Raw genomic sequence first — 23,098 nt, forward strand, 5'->3', positions numbered from 1 at the left:
GGCAAAAAAGCTTTCGTAATCAATTTCCTATTTTAAAATTTCAGTGGAAATTTTAGTTTCCTTTAGGAACTTAAAAAATTTTCCTGATTAAAATGTTAACAATCAACATTATTTATGAAATAGGAACACACAAAATAATGTTGGATTCCTTCCGCTATAAATATAGCACAAACGTTATCAGAGATGTTAACTCAGCTTCGCTTATGCGACCACACGAGGGCACCACCACCACTTATATTCCTGTGAACTCGTCCTCAACTCTGCAGGCCGGCGAACCCTCTACCTTGGTGGACTCTGGGAACCCTCCCCACGTCCACTCCATGTGGGACTCGGATCTGAGCAGGCTCCCGGCGGGTTTCACCTCCAGCTCTGAGTCGCTCTTAGGACACGCCGCCGGGGAGTAGGGGCTGCAAACACAGGACAAAGAAATGTGATGACTCTAATAAGTCAGGAACCTCATTCTTGCCAAGCTCAACAGATGAAAAGAAATGTAAGTTTGAATATATCAATTTCACCCGCAGATATAAAGGCTACTTTTCCACTTGAGCTCTTTAATAATAATAAAAACAATGCCAACTAGCATTTATTGTGGACTTGCCGGGTCCTCAATAATATGCATTATCCCACTTGATTCTCACAAGAAATCAATGAGAAAGGTAATTTATAGCAGAGAAAATGCATGGAAAGATGGGTTAACATAATACAGAGAGAAACTGGATTTGAACACAAAGTGTGACTGCACGTTTCTTCACAGTATTAACCACAGTTACAGTTAGTAGTTGACACGAAAAAGAGTTGCAGAGGGTCAAATTCTATGCTGATGATACAGGTCTACACTGGCCAACTCTGAGAGTAAGTCAGATCAAGTTTAGGAACAAAATAATTATTGAGGGGAAAGGTCTAAATTTGTGTTAAAAGCACACATTCAGTTCCTCTTCTGTATGAGAGACGTGGAAATATCATCATGTCGAATAACAGAAAAGCTATCAGTATATCCTTCCTTTAAGAAATGGAGAAATTTCAAGAATACTTACTTGTCTAAGGGGGACCAATCTCCATCAGATAAGGGGTAGTGGTCTCCAGAATGGAAAAGCAGAGGCTCCTTATATTCTTCTTCCTTTAAGGAAGCATTTGAAGATCCTCTGTGAAAGGGGGGGGAAAAAAAAAAGAGACAGACAAAACAATGACATCTATGTCAGCTTTAAAATATCCCCCAATTCTAACTGACACACTGTTTTAAATTATACAAATGAAGAAAGTCAAATGATTAATAACTATGTCTCTTAAAAGGAAAATATGAAGGAGAAGAGGGTTCACTGTTGCTACACACCGGTCACCACTGCAATCACCATTTAAACATGGGATAAACAGGAGGAACAGTAAAGAAGATGGGATTAAAAACTCCTTTTTACATCTGTTAGGGGTATCTGATTCAGAACCTACAAGAAGAAAACTAAGGCTTTACATATATTGCATCCAATTCTTACAAATCTGAAGTAGTAAAGTCTTATTTTAGGTATTACGTAATCAAGGATCTATGGGAGTTTAGTAATTTGCCCAAAGTAAAAAAGCTCCTAAGTAGTTGGATTCAAAACAAGCAAGCCCTTGTTCTTTTCCACTACACTCTCCTGCATATTACAGAAAATGTAAGCAAGCAAACAACTGAAGACAAAAGCTATGGCTCAAAAATGCAAAAATACCCTAAAAATTCTTAAAAACCCAGAACTTATTTTCTTCTTGGTTGGGCCCAAGCATTACCTGAGAACTTTCTCTTAGAATCTACGTGATATAGGGATGCGAGGAAGATGACACGAAAAGTATGATAAGTGCTTTTAAAATTCATTCACAGACCTTGGAACTGTAGGAGACTTAACTAATGCTAGTAAGGTTTTAATTAATTTACCCTTTGTTTTTCTTGAATTTGCAGAATATAACTAACTTGCCATATAACCTTGCAAACACCCCTCAGAAGCACTGTGGGCCCCAGTTTTTCATCTTTAAGTTGGAAATTTTTCTCTTGTCCTGTCTATTTGATAAGAGTCAATGTGAGATTTATGCGGTGTGTCATGGTGAAAGCCCTGAAAAGTATACAGAAAAGCAGAAGAAAAACTCTGAACAGTGTAAAACACTATATAATACAAATTTAAGAGCTTCTTACAGAAAATTCAGTGTTCTACCAGGACAGATATTAGATGTGAAATGATGAGACGATCTATCGCTTAATCTGCTAGACTAAAAACAGGGATAGAAACCATTTTATTAATTTGTATTATCTCTTTTCTCTCTTTACACCTTAATTTAACATGCTCTGATTTACCACTAACTCTGACACGTAACTATTTTTCCAAGTAGCTGCATTTCCTAATTTAAGCTTTACCTAACCCTAATCTTCTTTCTCTCAGAAGGATTAAGCTCTGGCATACCACCTCATTCAAGGGGAAAGATACACATACTTGAAAAAGGCTGAAATCCAGGTAAAAATACTCCATATCTTAAAAGAGGAAATTCAAATGGTATAGAAGCAAAAAGGGAAAATCGGATGCTACGAACAGTCCTTATTTGCCAAATCTGAAAGGACAGTACAGCTTGGCCCACTACTATTCATATATTTGAAAGTGGTTTGAAAAGAGCAATATAAATGCCGTAGAAAATTTTTTATTAAACATATTTTGTTTTTGGAACGTTATTTCACCACAGTATAAAAGGTAAGCCAAGAAGAATACAGCAAAGCAAACTGGATTTAATAAAATATTGAAAAAAAGAGAGAGAGAGAGAGAGACCAGGCACCGTTTAAGAATTTACAAGCCCAGGAAGGCAGGACATGGTCTTCTCTGGGCGGATCCGGACAGAAATAGAGCCCATTAGCTTAGACCCATCAGAGTGATAGAAAAGTTTGCTGATGCTGAGGCTCCTTTCAGGCCTGTGATTCACTGAAAACCTGCCAAGCACGTTCAAAACGGCACACGTGGCTGAGGACAGGCAGCCAGCGAGGCCAAGCACGACGGGGTCACTTTAAGCATGTGACACGAGGATGTAATAAGGGAGGGTATAGATTAGAACATGGAGAAATGGTATGAACACTGACTCTATTTACGTTGAAACACAGGACAAATAGCTACATTAATGGTGAACAGCAGAGGATCCGCGGCCGAGCAGATGGTCTAAGGCTGGGTCAGGGTAGTGGGCGAGGTTCAGCTGAAGTTCACGTGAAGTGTGTCTAGAGCACTTCAGCCTTCACAGACGCCCCAGCACCGCGAGTCCAAGCTCAGCTTCATTTGGTAAAACAATTATTTTTCTCATTCAAAAGCCAGAAGTTACGTGATGTATACAAGTATCAAAATTCACTGAACTGCACACTTAGATCCATGAATATTATTGTATGTAAGTTACACCTCAGTTTTTAAAGAACAGGGACAAAAACCAGTACAAAGTCAAAATCAGTAGCCTGAATTATTTACGTGGGATAAATGAGAAGGACTAGGTAAGTTTTAGTCTATGTAGCTGGCAGCAAGTACATAAGAGATAAAGCGGGCTAACTACCGCGACCAAAGTTCACCGTTAACACGGCGCTGACCCTCACCCTCAGTGCCGGATCAATCAATCTCACTGTGACTAATGATCCAAGTTTGCTTCAGGATACAGGACATTTCCCACGACAGGGCAGAAGAGAGCTGGGCAACGTGTCTCCTGGATCAGAATGATGGGGAGGGGAACACGCGGCCCCAGGCCCCTGCCACTCAGCCCCCAGATCTAAGTCTGTAAGTGTGTCTGCTCTGGTGGATTAGGAGTAGAGGTTCCTTTCTGACGGCACAGTGGTAATCCTCCATTGCGGTTACTGCATTTCCAGCTGCTGAGTGTTTTATACATTTGCACTCAAGACTGTGATATAGCATCATCCCACGTGAAAAGTCTCCTCCTTCCCAGAGGCTACAAGTGCCCAGGTGCACTGTTTTTAATACATATACACCTGTACATCCATCCATCCGTCCTCTGGAATGACGGACAAGGCTTCCATGATATACTCAAGCCAGAAGCCCACCTTCAGGAGGGGAGACTCATCAGGCACAGCTCACACAAAGCCCTGTGCGGGTTAGACCTCTCCAGCTCCCACAAAGGGGTTTCCTCTGGCTGCACGACACCAGCCTGCTTCCGAGAGTCATTTCATCTTTCTGCTGCCTCCTTCAAGGAGCCTAAATTAACCTTAATTCTATTATCAATGAAATTCTTGAAAAGTTAGGAGTTTAAACAGAATGCTATTTATCAAAATAGAAATAAAACCAATTTTAGGTAACTTCTCTGTAAACAAAATTTCTTTCCTACCAGGTAGGGGCTGAGGAGGGGAAGGTATTTAAAAGCTACAAATTCCCCAAATCCCCGTAATCTGTGGATCTCGTAACCGCAAAAGCAGTTGATTTCCTAGTCTTTTCCTCTCTGATTCCTTAATGTGCCACTTAACATGCTGTTAATACTTTTGACCCTGAATATCTTCCTCCACGTTTCTGATTTTAGAACCTGGATGCTGAGCGGGAAGGGGCCTGGCAAGCCATGCAGCTCAGTCCTCGGGTTTCACAGACGGAGAAACGAAGGCCAGAGTGACCACAACCAGACGTGGGACGGCCGGCCCCGTCCTCCCCCTTATCAGCTCAGCGTGAACTTCAGGCCGACACCTGCAAGACCGTTACAGTTTGCCTTGCATTTGTCACTGCCGACCAGACCAGCACTCCTACAGATCTGGCTGATACAGCCTTCCATACAATCTGGAAAAGGAAGGCATGCACTAATATTTCTGCAGTGCATTCACTTACAAAATTCCTTTAGAACAATGACTTGTGCATTTAGCACGTGACTCTGCACGTTTTAGAAATGTTTCACCTTCCTAAATTGAAGCTGCGGGTTGTTTAGGAGTTCTAAACGTTGCTCTATTATAACAAAGGACACGTGTCAACAACCCTTTAGAGGCAAAACGTTACTTCAGCGTCTTTTCTGGTAAATCCTGGAAGAATTTTAGATAGCAAAAATATTTCCAGGAATTAAGGTGCTTAAGGGAGTATTACAGTGCTATCCCAAATAAAATTTACAGGCGCGTGTATTTCAAGTTTTTCTCAAAAGAACATGTTTCCTGCCTACCTACACATTATAAATAAGCCAAAACTTTTAAAGGAACTGTTTACATTCTCCTTGTAGTTCACCATTTTGTTTTGTTTTCTTTTTGGGTGGTAGTGCCGCACAGCATGTGGGGTCTCAGCTCCCCGACCAGGGATCCAACCCTGGCCCCTGCAGTGGACGCGCAGAGTCCTAACCACTGGACCGCCAGGGGAGTCCCTACACTCTTCTTAATAGCACTGAAATCAAGGAATGGAAGATATGAAAGGGTCTCTTAGTTTGTACTCCTAGGGAAGCAAAGGAGAAAGAACCCTTAAAAAATTGAAAGCAGGAAGAAAAGGATGGGAAGAGTGTCTTTTTAAGAAATTGTGGGACTTCCCTGGTGGCGCAGTGGTTAAGAATCCGCCTGCCAATGCTGGGGACACGGGTTCGAGCCCTGGTCCGTGAGGATCCCACATGCTGCGGAGCAACTAAGCCCATGCGCCACGGCTGCTGAACCTGTGCTCTAGAGCCCGCGAGCCACAACTACTGAAGCCCGCGCGTCTATAGAGCCCGTGCTCTGCAACGAGAAGCCACCACAATGAGAAGCTTGCGCACAACAACGAAGAGTAGCCCCTGCTCACTCCAACTGGAGGAAGCCTGAGCACGGCAACAAAGACCCAATGAGGCCATAAATGAATGAATGAATGAATAAGAAAAAAACATATATAAAAAAAAGAAACTGTGGTACTTTCTTTCATTAGCTTAAAATTCTTTTGGGAATCAATGATATAAAAGTAGAGTTCAGAACTTTTAAAATTAAGCTCTTCCCACCTAGTGTTTTGATACTGAAAAAAAAAAAAGGCACACAGATTTGTTATTGCAGACTTTAAAGTTTTGTATGTACAAATGGTTTACACTGCTCTGCAGAGTCTAAAGTACTGTCCCACTATGGCCTTCTGTTGTCTGGTTCTAACAGGAATTGTGCCTTCGATCAGAACGGAAACCCAGGTCTCATACGTTCATTGCGGGGGGAGTGAATCACCATGTGACAGCTGATGAGTAGGAAACAATTTCACGTATGAAAGATTATTATTAAATGTAGGAATCTGTTCTGGGATTTACAATCCAGATTTAAAAATTTTAGAAAACAACTTAACAGTTTTGCCAAAAAGGGATTATTCTACTACCTTATTCACTAACAGCATAATTATAACAACAACATATTAGTAAGTTTTTTTCTTGACTTGACTATTTAAAATAAAAGCTTGGTAAATAAAACACTAGATGTCAAGGTAGAGTTTATGCTTGGTATACATTTGGTTACTTCCCCTCTTTTCCATGATGAAAAGAACCTGAACAGCAGTAACTTTCCCAGCAAGGGGTGGGGGGGCACGATCTCTCCTTCCAGCAGCCGAGGTGAAAGCATACAGTGACAGCGTCGACCTCGTAAGGCCACCCTCCCTGCACCCCAATTCAATCAGGGTTTGGAAATTCAGGATTACTTGTCCAGCAGTCACCAAGGGAAAGAACCACCCTGCTGACACACCCATGGTCCGTCCAGCGCCAGGGCCACCACTGAGCGCAACAGGGGGAAGACAGTCTTATGAAAATCGAGTCTTGAATGAAAAAGTACATATTTTACCCCAAACTCTTACCTTTTAAACCCCAGACAGAGCTGACTTGAAAACTGGCATCTATTTTGAGTTCTTCTACTGAGCTGGTAAATAAGCAGTGATCAAGATTTCTCACTTCAAAACAAAAACAAAACCCTCCTTCCTCCTCAACTTACTAGGATGTTGATGATAAACTCAAAACCACCACCTTGAACTCAGGAACAGACAGACACAGAGCACCGACCGCAGGGTAGGGAAAAACACCCCCGGTGTCCCATCTGCCCGCCAGGCACTAGTTCAGATCTTCTACGTGACGTATGATTTCCTTGGCTTTTGGAAACTTACTGAGTAAAATGAGACACACTGCCAGTCGGCTTCAAGCGATATTTTAGTGCCGCAGCAAGGTGTCTGACAGCACATTTTGTACAGCTGCAGAAAGGAACAAAGAAAATGCCTCTCCCACTTATTCCGCGATAAACTGCCAACAGGGGAAAAACAAGTCCAAACCTCAGACTGGAGACCCAAGGGAGAAGCACCAGCACCCGCTGCAGCCGAGCTCCGCCCACGGCACCTGCGCAAGGAGACGCCCCCCCTACCCCACCGTAGCCTACCGTGCTGCCTGGGCCGCCTTGTCGTCGTCCGAGCTCAGCTCCGCGCCCGCGGCGGCTTCTGCAGGGGAAGCCGCCTGCTCCTCCTTCTTACTGTCCTGCTTGCATTTCTTCCTCCTTCGCTTTTTCTTTTTCACAGAACTGGGGGTGAAAACTGTCTCTGTTTCCAGAATGTGGGAGACATCTGAACTCTGAGATGGTCTTTCACTTCCACCTGGTTTCACCAAAGGGGGGTCAATATCTGTAAAGAACTGATGTTCAGTAGGGATTGGTGAGGTGGCGAGGTAGGCAGGAAGTCCTTCCTTAAAGAGAACACGGAGAAAGAAAAGTTGTCTGTGACGAACGGTACAGTGCATCAAAACCACCACCATTTTTGGTGGATCCAACTTTCACAGTGGTAGAAAGAATACCTACCCTAGTTCCCGAAGGTAAGAATGTCACACTGAGCTCAGGCACTGCCCACCCTACCTAGATAGGCCTCCACCCCCCTGCAGGGCTTAGCGTCAGCTCATGTGGGTCCACGTTGCTGAACACCGTGGAGGAATGGACGTGCCGAGTCAGCACGGAGCACGTGGAAGCTCAGCCAATGCGCTTGCCGTAGGGGTGGATGAGCTGGACGTCCGTCAGTACGAGCACGGTTCGAGGAACGGTGCTGTGGTACATCCACACTAGGGACTACCGTGCAGCTAGTAAAAGGACAAACTTCCACCCAGAACTTCTGACTTGGCAGGGATGTTGATGACGTACAGTTAAATGACGACAGTGAGAGAAACAAAAGGTCAGTAACTGGAAGTCAGGTGGGTTCGGGTCATGTTTATCCCCCTTTAAACTGTGAGACCCTGGAGAGAGGGACTTTTCTTCATACCATGTAGCAGAGAGTAGTAATTCCAGGGTTGTTGAATGAATTAAATTTTTTAACTTTTAAAGAAAAGCACATTATGCTAAAGAAAATCTGGTCAATTTGGTCATACATGGAACAGGAAAAAAAAGGCTGGAAAGCTGACACTCTCCAGGTTGACCCTGCTAAGCGTAGTTTTAAACGGAATCATGAGAACTGACGTGAGAAGCAGGCAGCAGACTCTCAGGAACCCAGTCCTCTCACTGACTGCATCTGCTGCTTTATTCGGAGCCTCATCAGTGTGACAGGTTACGTCAAAAATGTTTTCTTCTTACGATAACTCGCTTACTGTTTCATTCTGCCTTTTGCCTCTGTCTCTGATGAGGAAAATTTTTCTCTAGGCCAAGTAAATGCAAATAACGTAATATAAAAACAAATAATTAAGATACTAGGAAGAATACTGGTCTGGTAGGTTTCCCCTTCATAAACACTGTTTCTTTGCTGCTGTTTACAGAACAGTACTGACGGGGCTGGCTTCCAGGCTAAAGTAAAAACCGGTAAACAATCTCATTCTGCTATTGTTTATCTTTTCTTTGTGAATTTATGACATCATACTGGCAGTTCATCTTCAAAACCAAAAAAGTAGCTCCGTGCCTTTAACAACCTGAAGCTTATTGTTTTTGCTATCTGAGATTTTATTCTTTATGATGAAAGATTAACGATACCTTCTAAGAACTTTTTTTTTTTTGGTTACTTTTTAAAAAGAGTTTATTTGTTTTATTTATTTAGTTTTGGCTGCATTGGGTCTTCATTGCTGCACGTGGGCTTTCTCTAGTTGCAGTGAGTGGGCTTCCCATTGTGGTGGCTTCTCTTGTTGAGGAGCACGGGCTGTAGGCACACGGGCTTCAGTAGTTGCGGCACGCAGGCTCAGTAGTTGTGGCTCGTGGGCTCTACAGTGCAGGCTCGGTAGTTGTGGCGCACGGGCCCAGCCGCTCCGCGGCATGTGGGATCTTCCCTGACCAGGGATCGAACCCGTGTCCCCTGCATTGGCAGCGGATTCTCAACCACTGTGCCCCCAGGGAAGTCCCCTTGTAAGAAGTTTTAAAAAGATCCACTTTAAATCAATCAAGAACAGCTCAGGAACATTCACATCAGTGGATACGTGAGGGGAGTGGGGCAAATTGTGCTCTCTTGCTGAAAGAGGCCAAACGTGCAATAATCATTCATAAAGGGCAGAGGCCAATTAATTAAAATCTCTTGAGACTGTAATAAACTAATGTACCTGACTCTTCAAGGTTTGGGATGTAATGCCCCCAACGAAAACATCAAAACATGTTTCCCAAATTTAAAGGTCACACGTGTACACACGCAGACACGGCCTGAAGAGATACGCCATGATTACTCAGGTGGAACTGAGTGTATTCAGGCCAAGGTGTAAACTGTACAGACACCACCTAATAAAGTCACTGTAAGCTCACAAGAGGGGTAAGTGCCAAGGTCTTCAGCACACCCTCCAGCCTGGAACTCGTGCGGGGAAACTTGCTGCCCCTCCAGCTCCTTTCTGCCAGCCGAGTTCTTCAACCTAAAACTAAAGCTTGTCTAACCAGCAACAATCGTCCCCACAACTCACCATGAAAACTAAACGTTCTGTTCTGGGATGTGCACCGTGGGCCTGAACACAACGTGTGAAGTGGATGTGACCCACCAGAACTTACATATTCCTCTTCGGTCTCCTCCACAAAGAAAGCCTCCCCATTGTCACCCAATTTCATGTGAAGATCCACTGCATCGCCATTGATTTCTATGTCAATCTAAGAGGAGAAACAAAGTGTGACCTGGCATTAAGAGTCTGTCATTCAAGCTCAACTAAGCCTAGATTCTGGGCTCTCAGGCCAAACTTAGTACTGAGGCTCCCAGGGTGACGGCCTCAGAGAGACCCCACCTCCTGCCCCACGTCCCACCCTTACACCACCAGACTGAAAGAAAACGTTTCATCACTTACTTTCATAACAAATTTTAAAAATATATTTAATTTCTCAAATGTCATAAAATGGGGGAAATGTCATCGTCAACACACACTTGAGCCCGTTTGGAGGTTACGGCACAGCCAGGCCTCGCCGTGCGAGGCCCAGATCAGCACAAATCTCAGTTACCACAGTATGTTGACTGCGTAACTGCAGGAGAAGCACAAACGTGTGCTTCTTCCACCACAGGTGGAAGCTCTTCCATCCACAGGTCACCACAGCCGTCCTGCGGTGTCCGCAGGGGGTTGGCTCCAGGACCCTCCTCAGATACTCAAATCCACTCATGCCCAAGTCCCTTACATATAAAAGGGTGTAGCATTTGCATATAACCTCCACACATCCTCCTGTGTACTTTAAATCATCTCTAGATTACTTACAATACCTAATACAACATAAACGCTATGTAAATAAATACTTGCCAGCATGCAGCAAATTCAAGTTTTGCTTTGGGAATTTCCTGGAAAAAATTTTTTCCAAATGTTTTTGATCCGAGGTTGGGTGAATCCTTGGATGCAGAGCCCATGGATACAGAAGAGCGACTGCACGTTAATAACAGATGCCCATCATGATCAGTAACTCATCACGTCACTTTTCCAAAGTCTGTCGGTGACTAGTCCCAGCACATCTGTTACTCAGCTCAGGCACAGGCAGCAAAGCATGTGGTTGTGTTGCCTCCTGGTCTCCCAGTGATAAAGCCAGTTGACATTTTATAAAATGGATAGTTGAAAGAGGCAACTGGCCAAGATCAAAGAGCAGTAAAGAAACAAACAGTACTAGTGCTGGAAGTAAAATCAAACTGAACATCAGCAGTTATAGAAGAAAGAGCCGACCTTGCAAACAGGAGACTCAGGATGAGCTGCCAGAGGAACCTGGAGGTGAGTTTATACCAGAAAGGAGGAACATGGCTGAGATGAAAGGATGAAGACCCAGAGGAAGGGACACAGGCAGAAACCTGCAGGTTGAAGCAACTCCCAGAGATGCTTCATGACATGGGAGTTTCAAAGGATGAAAAGCTAGAAGCTGATGTAGACTTAGAAAGGAGTAGGACAATTTACCAAGACAAAGAAAAGATGCTTGTTCCATAGCGTGTTACATCAAGAAGGTAAGCCCTGTTCAAACTACTTCTGACGAGTTTTTTACAAAGAAATTTAGTTCTCATTGTTTCTAATGTTTTAAATTGCAGTGCACCAAACACTATTTTACTATTTTTCATTTTCTTATACATTTATAACTGATAGTAGGAGTTTTTAAAAGTTTTGACCAAAGCTTACAGAGGTCGTGGAAGAATCCTAATTTTCCTCATCGACTAAGCTTCCTTTTGCAGGGTTTCGGCTTGCCCATTTTTATGGTCTGTACTACTATGCAAAGTGAGGAATGTTTGTTTTTATATATACATACACACACACACACATATATATATACACACACACATATATATATATCAGGTACTACCATATCACTTAAAAATAATGTAATTGCTTATCTGTAAGCTGTGAATAAATACTTTTAAATATTTTAAAAATATTTAAATATAAATTTAAAAATAAATACCAACTTTCAAAACTCTTATGGATAACTTGTAAACTCTGGTTTTAGACTGTTCAGGGGATATAAAGATGAACACACAAAGGCATAATATAGACAGAAGTAGAACAGTCCATAACCTCAGTGTCCTTAGCTCTGCATGGCCCTCGTGGTGGGAACAACTGTAGGGTCTGCTGGGTGTGTCCCAAGGGGGACCAACGACTGCTTCTGACCAGAGACTGAGCCCTGGTTCACATCCAGTCACGGAAGGCAGCTCCATCTTCCCAGGAGCCATGGAATGATGGGATAAGTAACATCATATTAAAAAATATTAGTTGACATATGTTGTCAGTGCTTGTTTTAAAAATTCTACGTATGAATAACATAACCACATTGAAGGGAAGAAGAAGAAAACTAAGTAACTTTGAAAAACAGTATGTTGACTACAGAATTCTAAGTCTGAAGACAAAAAGAACTGTAAACAAATACTATACTGTAGTTAGTAATTTTTTTTTAATCACAGACATGGGTCAGCAATTCTGAAACTACTTTATGTGTATTCTAGTACTGAACAAATATGTAAATATACTGTGGATAATGAGAAGCATGTTTCTCAACATCAGAGAAAGAAGCTACAAATATGGAGATGAGGAAGAACCCTGTGGTGATCGGCTGGAGAGGGAGGAATCACTGTGAACTCCCGATTTTCACAGACGGACGTAGATGCAGGTGTGGGCACGTGTATGTGTATACATGCATGGACTTTATAGCTCTGCTGGCTGAGAGGGCCTACGAGCAATTATACCTCAGACTAAGGAGCACACCCAGTGACCACATCTTTGTTTCCAGATACTATTCTCCAGTAACAGGAGCCAAGGCTCCTTGGAGAAATAAAAATAATCCTGGGGCCGAGGCAGGGAAAGTAGAGTCTCCCGGAATATCTTATGGTGCCAGATAGTAAGGAAGTGCTCAAAAAATGATGGGAGCATTTCGAAAGGACTCAACTTGAAGGAGTGTCCAACAGCCAAATCTGGGACAATCTTAACAACTACAGAAATAATGACTATAACCCACAGGGTAAAATTAATATCCATGAGTCCATACTGATCTAATTAAATAACTGAATAATTAAGTAAATAAGAGAAGAAAAGCTCTTCGACAAAGTACAATTTCAATTAATAAATGGAGCAGGAAGAATGGAAATAGAAAGTCACCATTTGGGAAACACCAGAGCAATAGCCACCGCAAAGTCCACCGTGTAAGCTAAAATTCATGGTGGAAGCACGACAAGAAACAGGGTATGCGCACAGTCTCAAAGCTTCTTCCCACAAGTAAACTCACAGCCAAGAAACCTCGCAGACACCATTCAGCAAGTGATCAGAGTTAACATCACCAGTAAGGAGACAGCAGCAGGGCGGGGCTCCTCAGCCGAGGCACCAGGAAGGGCACACTCCCGCGCAGTGTCATTCTCACCAAAAGGAGAAAACACCAGACAAACTCACACTGAGGGACAATCTACACTGTAACTGTTCTGTACTCTTCAGAAGTCAAGGTCAAATGGAAAGACCTTGACAGAAGTCAAGGTCATATGTTAGAGAACACAGGGTGAGAGCAACACGGGATCCCGAAACAGAAGACAGTAGTGGAAAAACTGGTGAATTTGTAATAAGGTCTTTTGCTAATAGTTTATACTGATGTTAATTTCCTGGTTCTGATAATTGTAACTATGGTCTCGTGAAACGTGAACATTAGGGGAAGACGTTGGGTGAAGGATATATGGAAACTTTTAAAACTGCATATGCAACTTGTCTGTACATCTAAAATTAATATAAGCTAAAAAACATGTGAAAATCATAAAAAACAAAGACTGAGGAACTGTCACGGAGTGGAGGAGACTAAGACAGGACAACGAAACACTCCGTATCTTGATGGTGGTGATGGTTTCATGGGTGCACACATATGTTTAAACTTACCAAATATATCCTTTGAATATGTGCAGTTTATTGTGTGTTAATTATAAAATAAAGCTGTAAAAAAAAAGGATAACACTATAAAAGGAAATCAGAAAAACAGGCAACTAGGAATTGAATACAAAATAAGTTTAAAATCCTATATTAAAAAATCCCTATGTAATTTCAGAAATGTTAATAAAATGATTATTTTACACAAAACTCATTTTTCTTCTACTTTTTAAAAGAAAGGGCTGCATGAAGCAGTTTCCATAGGACAAACACTAACCCTAACTCATTTCCCAGCCAGCCTTCTTAGTTGCTTTCTATTACTGGGAACATTTACTGCTAAAAAAGTTGCATATGGCATGAACTCTTAACTCTTCTAAAAGTACTGCAACAAATTCCCAGGCTAAAGAAAAATACGCTTTCAGATAAGTGTTTAAGTTTTTTTTTCATAATAAACTAGTTGAAGTCACATAAGCATCTCACGTCATCTAAGGTTTCTAAAGCAGCTGTAATAACAGCAGCTTCTTCCACAATCATAGGAAGAATGTTTCTAACTGAAAAAGTTATGTGAGAACAGAAAAAGTAATGAAAAAAAATTTTTTTCTGGACTATAGGCAAGAAGATAGGGAAAAACTAAATTCACTCCATAATGCCAGATTTCAAAGTTTCTCAGGATGACTTAATTAAATTTATTCAACTAGAAGTTAGACGTATAAAATAATTTAAATAACCATGTTCGTTGATTTGCTGTTATATAAAATTTTAAAGTTAAACTAAACAGTACAAATGAAATGTTTAAAGTTATTTTATCTTAATAAAAAATAACAGATTCAAATTAATATTGTCCTTCAAAATTTTCACCTTTGCAGGTTACCCATTTATCTAATGTAGCTGGGAAAACGGAATGACGCTTCTTTAGGATGCAAATTCAAAGTCTGTTTTAAAACTATTTTAGAAAAGTTAACCCTTTGGTTTATATTTATAGCCCGTATTTTTAGGGATCAAATACGACATTTCTTAATACGACTACTTTAGTCTCTTGATTTGACTCTAAATGGAGTTTGGTTCTCTCCAAAAATTAAACCTAACATCAAATTGTGCCAATATGGAGCATACTTAAAAGAATATGTATGCCATGAGTTCTTTAGGTCACAAAGGAAAAATACTAAAAATATTTTGAGAGATGGCACCAAGTTGGAATAAATGCTTCCCGAGGTGACTATTGTAAAGAGGACACTCATTTTGATGTTACTACTTCTAGTAAACTGGTTTCTAAAACACTCATTTCCATATAGTCATCCTTCCTACACCGTGCCTTAGTTTTGCTCAACATATATGACAGATGTTGAAACATAACTGATTTTGAGAAATGCTGGTTGTAGCAGACACTTGTCTTGGCAGGCCATCCTTTGGATAAGAATGTCTCTGGTCTCCTTTGGGGATCTAGTCTCCTCTATTCCAGACCATCTACTTCCGGGGCAGCTGCAGAGAGTGCCAGTGGGGCTGTCGCCCAAGCCAGGCCAGTCAGTATATTCCACCCCCACCTACAGTGACTAGTTCCTGAGACGCGCGACCCCAGGCTGACAGGGCGGCTAACACTGGTCCTTCTGCAGGCAGGAGACGCTGTCTTCCCTCTGGGGATGCTGAGTCAATGGAAGTCAGCCTGAAGATACTGGCAGCCATCTTGCATAAGACAGACAGACACAAAAGGAAGCAGAGCTGAGAGGTGAGGAGAGACAGTTCTGACAACACCTTCAGAGGCTCTAAGTAAAGCCCTGACTCATTCAAATACTCGTGTACTTTACTTATTACACAAGCCAATTTAATTCCTTTTTTGCCTAAGCTAGTGTGAGGTGGATTTTTGTCATCCACAATGGAAACTGTCCTAATACACTGTGTTATTTAACTTTGATAAGTAATTAAATCATCAGTTGTGTTAAATCAACAAAATTAATATTTAAAAATATCAAGTGCAGGTTTACCTTCTGAAATTCAGCTCCTGAGTTATGAAATATACAGGGAGTATTGCGTTCTATCAAACAAGAACACAGCAACGGCAGTGGGAAAATTATTATATTGCATCTTTCTAACCAGAGGTTTTAAGGTGGTTATGATTTCAAGTCCACTTCATAGGTGTCCCCATATTTGAAAACTGGGTTCTTAATTTAAAATCAATGGACAGCTTTCCCTAATCCAGAATGACCTAAAATAACACAAATAGTTCATCCAAATTGCCAGAGTGTCTCAGGGCAGACGTGGTTTTGGTTTTACCGTCACAGGAGTGCTATGCTTTGGTTCAAATAGCCAAATTTCCTCCCAAATATATACTTTGGGTTTCTGGGCTACCCAGGAAAAGAACGGGAAAGAACTTTTCTCTTTTCCTGGGTCTCATGGATAGACTTCTACTAAAAGTTAAGGATTTGACAAGATATTGAGCGCAATGATTTGTGTAGCTTCATACAGAAACTGTCTACTTTCTTAATTAGAAGCATATAGCATGCAGAAAGAGAGCTCTTATCTGCCCAGTCCCATTTACAGATGCACAAATGCTTATATACATCAGCCCGCGGGTTCCAGTTTGAAGGCCAGAAGACTTATCCAATCTGCTAATCAAAAACCCAGATCATAGACGGGAAAGGGGCGGGGGTGGTGGTGGTGGTGGGAAAGGCTTGTAAGCCATTTTACAAATAGATCCTGGCACAATTAATGGGAAATTTCAGTGCATAAACAGTTTGTTGCTGATGCTTCCAAAGCAGATACAGTCTGAAAATACTACAGGTTAGTGTTACCAGAAGAAAAAAAAAATTCTGGAGAAGCTAAACTGTGGCTAAACACTGTTTTGCAATGGAAAGTTTCCCAATCACTCAGTACATCACCACTGCTTTTGGTTTCCAAAGAGTGACTCTGAACAGAGGCCGGACCACACAAGCCCTGCCACCCTGAAACATGGCTCTCCAGCCACTGTCAAAATAACATAAGTTCAATTAAAATAGAGGGAAATTTCTATTTTAAAGAATAAGATCAGGGACTTCCCTGGTGGCCCGGTGGTTAAGAATCCGCCTGCCAATGCAGGGGACACAGGTTCGAGCCCTGGTCTGGGAAGATCCCACATGCTGCGGAGCAACTAAGCCCGTGCGCCACAACTACTGAGCCTGTGCGCTACAACTACTGAAGCTCGTGCACCTAGAGCCTGTGCTCTGCAACAAGAGAAGCCACCGCAATGAGAAGCCTGCGCACCGCAACGAAGAGTAGCCCCCACTCACTGCAACTAGAGAAAGCGCGCGCACAGCAACGAAGACCCAACGCAGCCACAAAAAAAAAAAAAAGAATAGGATCAGCTATGTTATTAGCCGAAATCTGAAAACAGATGTTTTCAACTTAGGACAATGGTCCTCTAACACATACTTCTGTGCTACAAAATGGTGTGGATTCTTTCATTGCGCTTGAAAATCCTGACAAAATCTCCTTATGCTGTTTAAGTAGATACTGTGGGACAGGAGTAGAAAGAAAAATACTACTATGTACATGCGAAGTTTACTGTTAGCTCAGCTTTTTCTAACATGATTGATGTCAGATCAGATATACTAACAGACTTTCCAAGTGCTCCATAACCTGAAGGAAAGAGGATGTAAAAAAAAAAAAGAAAAAGGAAAACCAACACAAATACCTTCTTTCTGAAAGAATCTTCCCTAAAATAAAAGCCTGTAGATTTTCATTTCAGTCAGATTTGGGAAAAAGTCCTGGTATTTACAATAAACTTTAGATTACAAGTAAGATTTTACAGCTTTGTCAAAATAAATGCACAAACTTGGCATTAATGTATTTCATTTAAACAAACGTACTCTTGAGCATGCCAATCTATTCCAGTCACAACTGGTCTGAAGGCATTACATTAAATATTTTAAAGTGCTGTAAAAGGTAAAGGAACTTTTTCTAAATACACCTGATTTCCCCATTTATAATTCTAGTTTCTGTTTTGATTTTCTGAGTTGCAACACATAGGATTATTAAGACGATGTTCACCTCTTTTTCCCCCTAGACTTCCTGTAGTAGGGCTTTTTGAATTTAGAAGCAACTTCAAAAACAGTACAGAAGACGGACTTCCCATACCGCTGTTTTCAAAAGCATATAGGTTTTCAAAACAGAAACACACACACAGGTCCCGAGAGCTCACAGGAACGATTTACTCTGCCCCCCGGCCTCTCATCCTCCTGGAGGACAGGACGCGCCCGCACTCACCACTTTCTCTTTGGAGCGCAGGACGCCCAGCTTCCCGAAGCGCACGTGGAAGGGCGAGCACTGGTAGGAGCCGTCCTGCTGCCGCACCACCACGACGTCGATGCAGCCGGACAGCGTGGCCTGGTTAATGCCCTTGTAGAGCTCCTTCACAGTGACAATCACCTGCCCGGCCAGCTGCCCCACGTAATTCATGGTCTGAGACTATAACAGACAAGAAAAAAAGCAGATGAGACGTTAACGCTGAGTTCGTGGGTCTAATGACAGCGACAGAGAAAAAACCGCAGGGCCTAAAACTACACGGCTCGTACGTACCCCAGACTATGATTAGCCCTGCAGACGCTGAGCCCCTGCGTCTCAGGCTAATGCGGCCGCTACCCACTTCCACGCGTGGGCAGCCCCACACTGTCCGTCCGCCTTGCTGCTGACAGGCAGCCCAGCCGGGCATGCAGAAGTCCCCTTTCCCTTTCCAGCATCGCGGATCGAGCCTGCTGCCACTGGGCGTTCCCCCCAAAGTTCAGAACCCACAGAGATCCCCAAAGAGCCCCGACTGCCACACGGCCCTCCTGCCCAAGACAACGTGGGACCTGGGGAAAGTGCATCCACTCCGACCAAGCAGCTAAGCAGAGAAGTGACTGAAAATCACTCCCAAGAGGAACCTGAGATCACGCTGTTCCAGTTGGAAGGTAAGTGAGAGATGGGTTTTCTACGGAATTAATCGACTATGGTTCAGAGACACGCTAGATTAAACAAACAAACTGGTGAGCTAGGCTGGGTCTAACCAATTTATAACAGTACTTTGAGGGAAAATCCCGTCAGTGCTTCAACACAACTCACTAGAACATATATTCATGTCCCACAAAGTTCAAAGCACAGAAAAGGGTTTTAATCTTGGACCTATTCAAATCAGGATCGTCAGACTGTAAAGGGTCCTCCAGAAAGGGTCAAAAAGGCGGCAAGGGTACCCAACCGGGGCGCAGGGCCACCACACGCTTCATCTGGCCACAGGATGGGGGGCTGGGCCCCCAACTCTTCATTCATTAGGAAAAAACAGCCACACTTTAGTCCTAAGGCTGTCAGATTTTATTCCCAGTTATCCATACGACCACAGTGCACTCATTAGACACCGGCTCTCCTGGCAGAGTGTTAAAGCACAACTGAGCAAAACTCATTCTCCTGAGGACAGGAGGGATGCAGACGGAACCAGAGGCCCTCCACAGCTCTGCTCATCCGGAAGCCGACTTCCACCCAACCAGAGGCCCGACAGCCTATTCTGCAGGGTATTCACCATAAGCACAGCTGTCTCTAAACCCAGATCAAAAGCCTTTCAGCTGCCTGGAGTTCAAAGTTACATGCTCAGAAAAGTCCCGAGAGCACATTCTATGCTGTCAGGTAAGTCCAAAGCTGAGCTAGAAGAACGCCATCCACGGGACAACCAGGGGCCTGCCAGCACCCCTGCTGCAGAAAAACCCACCGCTCTCCACAGGAGAGCCAGCACCCACGGGCAGTGCCCAGATTTCCTGCTCCTGTACACAGTAATCAAGGCCCATCAGTTTAATGCCATGGAGCAGAGCCACAATAACTTTATCCCGGAAAACGTTTTGAATATTTTAAAGCTAATGCTACCAAGGCTCCAAAATGCACCTACAGAAGAAGCTGGCTTTGAGGATGTAAACCAGCTGCAAAACTTACCAATAAACAGCAGAATACAGCGGCGGGCGTCCTTTATGAGGTAAATTCTAAAACAGTTACAAGTTTGTATGATTTCAGGTCTACAATAATTGATTTGAACTCTAAAAGAAGGCCAAATTAAGCACGTATCAAGCGCTCAATAATGATTCCTTAAATATTCATGGAATGAATGGTCAAACAAACCATCAACAGAAGAGAATAAAAAAGAAACATGTGCGGTAGTGTTTTATCAGAATATTCGTATTACATCTCATATTCTAAAAATTAATCTTGTATCGTGATAATTGTGGATTCACATACACGTAGTTGTAACTAATAATACGAAGAGATCCCACGTATACTTTACCCAGTTTCCCCCAATGGTAACATCTGGCAAAATTCTAGTGCAGTATCACAATTGGGTATCAACACTGATTCAGTTAAGATTCAGAACATTGCCATCGTCACAAAGATCTGTCCTATTGGCCTTCTACAGTCACACACACCTACTTGCCTTCTGTCTGCCCTCCCCCCTTAATCCCTGGCAACCACTAATCTGGTCTTCATTTCTGAGATGTTTGCCATTTTTAAGGACGTTACATAAACGGAAGCACACGGTATCTAACCTTCTGGGACCGCCTCTTCCCACTCATATTTCCATGGAGAGTCATCCAGCGTGGCGCATGTATCAACAGTTTGTTCCCCTTTATTGATGCCTAGTACTTCATGGTGTGGATGTACCATAGTTTAACCATTCACTTATTGAGGAACAGTTGAGCTATTTCAGATTTTTTGGCTATCACAAAGAAAACTGCTATAAGCATTCATGTACAGGTTTTTGTGTGAAAATAAGTTTTCAGTTGACTAGGGTAAAATGCCCAGGAACGTGACTGCTGGGCTGAATGGGAATCGCACGCTTAGTTTTTAAAGACACTGCCACCAGAGTTGCTGTGCCGTTCTCCACTCCGACCAGCAATGTCTGAGAGATGCAGTGTCTCTGCATCCCTGCCAGCACTTGGCATCGTCACTATTTTTTATTATAGCCATGATGACAGGTATGTAGTGATACTGGTTTTAATTTGCATTTACCTAATGGCTAATGATGCAGAAAATTTAATTAAATTTTGTTTTATAAAAGAGCACTACAACTAACTTAGAGGAAAAGGGAATACACATCTTTTTGTTCCTTATTTTTGGGGTCACGGTGTACAATTTTTATATGTTAAGAATGTCTCCAAAAACAGAAGTGAAATGAAATTTAGTCCTAAGTAGTTCATCTTTTCACTCTCTTTTAGTATTTTTCAGCAACCTGGAACAGTCCATCAGAATTTTCATATTCTGTAAGTAACATGTGTTCACAACACCCTTTTTGCCTGTCGTGGCAAACAGCACCCACGTAATCAATCTTTGTATTATGCTTGACTGATGATGGCAGCAATTTAAAAATGAGTTTTGTTACAAATCTAAAAAAAAAATTCATAACAAATTATATAGGCCTTTTCTTAAAAGAAACTGAAAAATGATAACTTAAGCATCTACATTCAGCCATAAACAACAGTCTTATAAACTAAATGTGTCATAAGCTTACATCAACTAGAGGACAGAATCCATAATTAAGTGTAACTACATCTATTCGAGATGATTTTAATTACCACGGTCAAAGGATGTGCCGCTATACAAGAAAGTCTATTGTGTAAATGCCAGTTACTAAATGTAGAAAAACACAGGCTGTCAAATCACTGGTTTTCTCTCAGCAGGTATGAAACAACCCTGTTCATATCACGAAGGCTGGGAAAACAAAGTAATGGGAGGCCTGGTGCCTCCACGGGGGGACGAGGGGCACCCCATCCAGGCTGGGGAAAGAGCTGGGTAAACAGCTTCCTCTTTAAGCCAAACCTTGCACCTAACTCTTTACTTCTACACGCCCAGCCCAGCAGGAGCCACGATAGAGCCCAGTGAGAAAAAAGTCAGGCCCCTGACACCAGTCTGTCCCCATCAGCACCTAGGGAAGCTGGACTCTGAACAGCGGCAGAAAAGACAGATGAAGTAATCCACTCACATGTGGGGGACACCCCCACTGAAGACACTGGCTTTTGAAATAAAGATTTAAAAATACAGCAAAATAATATACATCGTAAACTATTCGTCACGTTTTATGATGAGTGAATAATGAGAAAAAAAAATGAGGGGGAAATGAATTCAAGAACAGAGTGACAGAAGACACATGAAAATTCAAAGACAAGACAAAGACAGCAACTAATGTAAAGATGAGCACACAGAAGGAGCGACGTGTGCCTGAAGGATGCCCACAGAGCAGCACCCCTGTCCCCAGGCTCAAAGGCACAAAGGAAAATATTAAAATGCATTAACGGATTCTCAGAACTGGAAAAACTTATCCAGTCCTGTCTTTCAACAAATACCAAAAACGCTTTTATCACATCTCTGAAATACGGTAAAGTTAACAATCGTCACAATTTTTTGAGACCTCACCATGTACCAAATTCTCAAGCTTATACATGCATTATCATCTCAGGACCACTTTATAGGTGGTTACAGGTATATGTTTAAGATAATGAAACTGAGGCTTGGAAAGGTTAAGTATTGTTATGGACTGAGCGTGTACCCCCCCCCCCCAAATTCCTATGTTGAAGTCCTAACCCCCAGTGTGACAGTATTTGGAGGTGGGACGTTTGGGAGGTAATTAGGCTTAGACAAGATCATGAGGGTGGGGCCGCATGATGGGATCGATGCCCTTAATAAAGAGAGGGGGAGACAAGAGCATGGTCCTCACCACGTGGGGATACAGTGAGAAGGCAGCTGTCTGCAAGCCAGGGAGAGGGCCCTCACTGGGAACTGAATTGGCCAGTACCTTGATCTTGGTCTTCCCCACCTCCAAAACCGTGAGAAATAAATCCTTGTTGTTTAAACCACCCAGTCTGTGGTATTTTGTTATAGCAGCCTGAGCTGCCAAAGACAAGTATCTTCTTAAGCATCATATGCTATACCGCTTTTCAATTTTGGGATACTTCCAGTAGACAGAGACTCACCCCTTTCATGAGGAGGCTTATCCCAATACCAGACAGACAGCCCTGGTTACTATGTCCACCAGAAATCCCACTGCATATGCACCACCCTCTTCTAAAGGACACCACCACACACCAAAGAGTTTACTGTACAACCCAACTGGGTCTCACCTGTTCTGAGCTAAGCGTTCTTAGTCCTTAAAATAGCTGAAATGACTGAGTTTACTTTCACTTTTATGACAAACTAGAGAACTGACTTCCTTTAAATGGAAGATCCCAAACTAGACACTATGGCACAGACAGGCCTGACCAATGCCCAATCCACTCAGGGCACAGTGTGTGTCTGGGGCCAGGCTTACATGCTGAGAGCACAATGCACACGAGCCGGCTAACCTCTTGAGAGCTCCCAAGACAGGGAGGCACTTACGGATCACTAAACTGAAAATGGAAAGAATCAGTAGACAGTAACCGACTAAAATACTTCATAGAGGCCAAATGGCCCTTCACACACAAAATTC

General features: G+C 42.6%; 1 protein-coding gene across 1 annotated transcript in view; it reads right to left on the reverse strand.

The window, feature by feature from the left end:
- The window catches only part of LPIN2 (lipin 2), a 59,291-nt gene that overhangs the window by 18,778 nt on the left and 17,415 nt on the right, over positions 1–23,098 (reverse strand). Inside the window, 5 exon segments of the mRNA XM_082353634.1 lie at positions 277–407; positions 1,035–1,142; positions 7,310–7,608; positions 9,860–9,955; positions 17,890–18,090. Of these exon segments, the coding sequence (XP_082209760.1) occupies positions 277–407; positions 1,035–1,142; positions 7,310–7,608; positions 9,860–9,955; positions 17,890–18,090 (835 nt within the window).

This window comes from Balaenoptera borealis (assembly GCF_965194805.1).
Source record: "Balaenoptera borealis genome assembly, chromosome: 14".
In the NCBI taxonomy this organism is placed as follows: domain Eukaryota; kingdom Metazoa; phylum Chordata; class Mammalia; order Artiodactyla; family Balaenopteridae; genus Balaenoptera; species Balaenoptera borealis.